The sequence below is a fragment of the Stegostoma tigrinum genome, chromosome 6, assembly GCF_030684315.1.
Source record: "Stegostoma tigrinum isolate sSteTig4 chromosome 6, sSteTig4.hap1, whole genome shotgun sequence".
NCBI lineage: Eukaryota > Metazoa > Chordata > Chondrichthyes > Orectolobiformes > Stegostomatidae > Stegostoma > Stegostoma tigrinum.
Window position 1 is genome coordinate 110,821,521 of NC_081359.1, and position 5,086 is coordinate 110,826,606.

The 5,086-nt window shown below is 44.3% G+C and overlaps 1 protein-coding gene across 1 annotated transcript in view; it reads right to left on the bottom strand.

Annotated features, from left to right (window-relative positions):
* The window catches only part of folr (folate receptor), a 33,911-nt gene extending 29,600 nt beyond the window's left edge, over window positions 1-4,311 (bottom strand). Inside the window, exon 1 of the mRNA XM_048533459.2 lies at window positions 4,096-4,311. Coding sequence (XP_048389416.1) covers window positions 4,096-4,121 — 26 coding nt within the window. The 5' untranslated portion in view covers window positions 4,122-4,311. The remainder of the gene's footprint in view (window positions 1-4,095) is intronic.
* Window positions 4,312-5,086: the final 775 nt, after the last annotated feature.

Below are 5,086 nucleotides of genomic sequence, written 5' to 3' on the forward strand. Positions count from 1 at the left end.
GACCTATCTCCTCCCTACCTCCCCGCCTACACTCACCTTTACCTGCTCCATCCCCACACCTTTCACTTGTTGTCTCCTCTCCACCTATCTTCTCTTCTATCCATCTTCAGTCACTCTCTCACTACATCCCTCCCCATCTAAGGCCAGGGATGTAGGCCTGGTCTTTCTCTTGTAGCTTTTCCTGTGATGCTTTTGCCCCAGGTATGGTTCTTTTGACTTGGACTCTATCAGGCAGGATGTGCTGGCCTGTACCCCACCTCTTGCATCTGGAGCATCTCAGGAATTTCTTCCTTTTATTCCCCTTGTAACAGTATCAAAGGCCACATCCGTCATAGACTCTGAGGTTTCTTCGACACTAGATGGAGGGGGAGAACCTACACTTTCTGACAGGCCTTTTGGCTGTTTTGAGGAGCCAAGTTTGTTTTGTTGCTGCCCCGTTTGAGAGGTAACAGCTTTCAAGTGATCCACGTGTTAGCTCAGGACTGTATCATCTACCCAAAAACTTTGTAAGTCATGGGACCTGACCTCAGGTCACCCTTGCCTCGTACCCATACGCCATCATTCCCATGGTTCCGGCCTTAAACTTCATCCCCTGAAAGAAATTGTCTCTCTCGCTTAGAGGTGGCATGTAGCTTGCATTGATGTTCCTGCTGCCACTTCACCCTCCTTCCCCCACTTCCCAAGGCCTGGAATTATCAGGTTTAACCTGGTGCAGAGCCTTCTCCCCTTCAGCATTTCTGCTGGAGCTATCCCTGTTGTTGCCTGTGGGTTGGTCCTATAGTTGAAGAGGTACTGGGACAGTTGGTATCAAGGGTTGCTATCAGCTGCTTTTTTAAGCCTGCCTTAAACATTTGGACTGTTCTTCCTGCTAGACCATTGGACGTTGAATGGCATGGAGCTGTCCTTATGTGCCAAATGCTATTGGACTTGAGGAAATATTCAAATTCCCTGCTGGTAAATGACATCCCATTGTCCACGACCAATACTTCTGGGTGTCCATGTATCTCAAACGATGCTCCGAGCTTTTCAATCGCCATCCCTGAGTTTGCTGAATAAACTTTATTCATGTCCAACCATTTTGAATGACCAGGAACATTGAGCCAATGAAAGAACCAGCATACCCGACCCAGCCATTCCTGTGAATATGGGGGTGCTGCTGGAGGCAACTTTTGCCCTTGTTGGCACTCTGAGCACTGCCCCACCAATGCAGCTACATTGGCATCCAACCCTGGCCACCAGACCCAGCTTCTTGCGAGCATCTTTATCTTGGAAGTCCCTCATAGAGTTCAGCCAGTATCTGTCAGCGACCTTTACTCGGGGATCCTATAGTAATGTTCCATCCTGTACGGTGATCTGGTCTTGCTGGGTCCAGAAAGGTTTCAGTCCTGGTTGCCATGGCCCTTCTGTTTCCCCCTTTACTACCAGCTGTTTCAGTTGTGCTAGGATAGAATCTTTTTGTGTCCACAGTTGGATATAGTCCACAGTGACTGGATGGGTGTCCAGGAAATTTAAAACCAAAATGCCCGATTCCATGGGAGGTGCCACTAGTGGAGTATCCGCCAGCAGAAGGCAGCTCAAGGCATCTGCATTAACCATTTGGTTTCCTGGACATAGCTGTAACTCGTGTTTGTACACACTGAGAATAAGGGCTCAATGCTGACCGGAAGCGACGGCGGGCACTGCTTTATCTTCCTTCATTAGCCCAAACAATGGTTTGTGATCTGTTACTATGACAGATTCCCATTCATAAAGATACTGGTGGAACTTCCTGACACCAAAGATGATCACCAAACCTTCCTTTTCTGTCTGGGCATATTTGCATTCAGCATTAGCCAAAGTCCAGGAAGCATACACTATGGAATATTCCTCTCCCTTGGGCCACCAGTGAGCCAACTCTACCATGATATCATATGGTGAGGTATTGCATGTCAGCCCCACCACTTGCTTCAGGCCATAGTGGGCTAACACCTTAGATGTTGATAGCTGCTTTTTCACTTCCCTGAAAGCTACCACTTGGCCAAACAACTATTTCCAAGGCTGACCCCTTTTTCAATGGTAGCTGTAAGGATGTCCCAAGATGGAGGCCAGGTCATGTATGACTTTTCCATAATAATGCACTAACAAGAGAAAGACCTAAACTCCAGTACAGACATGGGAGCCAAGGTTCCTTTGATAGCCATCACTATCTTGCAACAGGTGTAACTAGGTTTTTAAAAGTCAACTCTAACCCCAAGTAAGCCACTTGGGGCATCTGGAACACATGTTTTTCCCCTTCTAAGCATTATGTCCAAGTTTTCCAAGTGCTCTTTAATGGTCTTCCCTGTTATTAGTAATGTCACCAGATAAATGGGAACCTGGGATAGCCCTTGTAAAATATTCTCCATGGTCTGCTGGAAAAGGGGACAGGCTGATAATACCCCAAATGGTAGTCTTGTATATTGGTATAAGCCCTCACAAGCATTAATTGTAGTGTATTTCTGGGACTCCTCTTCCAGTTGTAATTGGAAATAGGTGTGGTGTATGCCCAGCAGCACCAGCACCCCCCCCCCCAACTTTACATCAGCTTCCTACACACATTGGGGATACACAAAGACATGATACATGCACAAAAGCATTGTTTAGACACAGTCCAACACACACTGAGGCACAGTCTACCCTCAAAAGGTCCAATACCCTCATGAAGGCACAACACAGTCACAAAGACCCAGTCCACACACACAGGCACAATATACCCACAAAGGCCTGATTCACACACAAAAGGGCAATCTAGGACCCATACACTAAATCAGTAGCACAAAGGCCAGACACTATTACCAAATCATCCATTCACTTCATCAATACAACAGTACCACCATCTGTGACCAAATAGCTCAGAGTCCATTCCCTCAACTGAGGAGATGCTGAATCTCCTGTTTATATTGGTCAGCCAGGGATTTCCTTATTGGCCCAGGTTAACAACCCCAATCGAGGATCTTATAGTCAACATGATCCATCTGCTTCCAATCACTATAGGTTCAGAATAGATTTACAAGCATGTTGCCACTGTCAGAGAGTTTGCACTGTACAGAAAGGCTAAATAGGCTGGGGCTGTTTTCCCTGAAGCATTGGAGGCTGAGGGCTGACCCTACATAAATTTATAAAATCATGAGGGACACGGATAGGGTGAATAGCCAAGGTCGTTTGCCCCATGATAGGAGAGTTCAAAACTGGAGGGCACAGGTTTAAAGTGACCGGGAAAGTTTTAAAAGGGAGCTGAGGGGCAACCTTTTCTTGCAGAGAAGTACGGTGCATGTATGGAATGAGATGTTGGAGGAAGTGGTGGAGGCTGGTACAATTGCAACATTTAGAAGAATTCTGGATGGGTACATCAATAGGAAGGGTTTAGAGGGATATGGGCCAAATGCTGGCAAATGGGACTAGGTCATATTAGGCTGTCTGGTTGGCATGGACATTTTGGACTGAAGGGTCTGTTTATGTATTGTATGACTGTAAGGCAAAATAGGAGGAGATGTACTGGGGAGCAGGATGAACTGATTTATTTTTGCCTGGAATCAGGACAGACCCTATGGGCTGAAGAGACTCCTTCTGCACTGTATCTGTTCTTTGTTTCCATTATTCTAGAATTTATTTTAAGGAGAGTGATGAACATTAGCCATTTATTTGACAGGGTACATATTGCTATCTTTTCGAGTGAATTGCTGTTGATTCTACAGGTGAAGGGGGCTCAGAGAGAGGTGATGGTCTTGTGGTATTATTGTTAGACGATTAACCCAGAGACTCAGTTAATGTTCTCAGGATTGACATTTGAATCCCATCACAGCAGATGGTGGGATTTGAATTCACTACAAATTCTTAATTAAGGATCTAATGACTATGAAAATTGTTGCCAATTGAGAGGGGAAATCCCAATGGGTTCACTTATGTCCTTTAGGGAAGGAAACTGCCGTTCTTACTTGGTCTGTCTTACATGTGACTCCAGACCCACAGCAATGTGGTTTGACTCTTAACTGCCCTCTGGACAATTAGGGATTGGCAATAAATGTTGGCCCAGCCAGCGACGCCCTCATCCTCTGAAAGAATTAAGAAAATACTCACCAGGAAACAGACTGTACGCAAAACATTTTTGAACTTTCCCAGCGCAATCACCAGCATCAGAAAAAGAAAAAATATACTCTGTGAAATACAAATCTGACACTCTCTTTTAAACTCCAGATGTTAATTTCAGATCGTTGAAATGGCAAGGCTGATAGGCCAACTGACGTTTGGCTGCTTTTTCCAGTTAATTGCTGCTGTTTCTATGGTTGTTTTGCCTTTTGTCTGAGGTTTAATGAAGAAATTTCCTAACCTATACATTTTATTTTCCCACTCTTCGACTGTGTTTATCAGTTTGGATTTGGATTCTTTGGATTATCCAAGCCCTGAGAGAGAACTGAATTCCCTTTTGAGGATATTAAAACTTAAAACAAATAAACAACATGCTTCCTCTTGGGGGAGATTCAAGAACCTGGGACCGCTGTTTGCAAATTCCATCTGATAATGCTGATCTCGCCTACTCATGCCCTGTCCAATGTAACCTATATGCCTCTATTTAAGTATTTTTGATCTGTACACCCTCGCTTACTATGAAGTGCCTGTACTGCTCGTAAGCAAAGCTTTCCACTTTACTAAGGTATACATGACAATCAGTCAGTCAGATGAAGAGACATGTTTTCTCTCAGAGGGTTGTGAATCTTTGGAACTCTCCTCAAAAGGTGTTGGAAGCAAAATCTGAGAATATTTTTAAGGCAGAGAGCGAGAGCGATTCTTCATAAGTTACGGGCGAGTAGAAAATTAGAATGTATTTGGACTTAAGTGGTATAATCACTTGTACTTGGTACAGTAAAAGTAGATAATGTTGCCACATTCCAGTGCCATCTTGAATTACAGAATAAGTTACCAAATAAATTGTGTAGCTGGTAAATGTTACCAAATTGTGTACAGTACCTGAGAATTGGAAGGCAGGAATGTAGAATTTGTTTGTAAAAATGACAAGGGGGAAGAGTGTGTAGTCTCTTTAAGAGGTGTGCTTTTCTGAGCTTGGAGATTT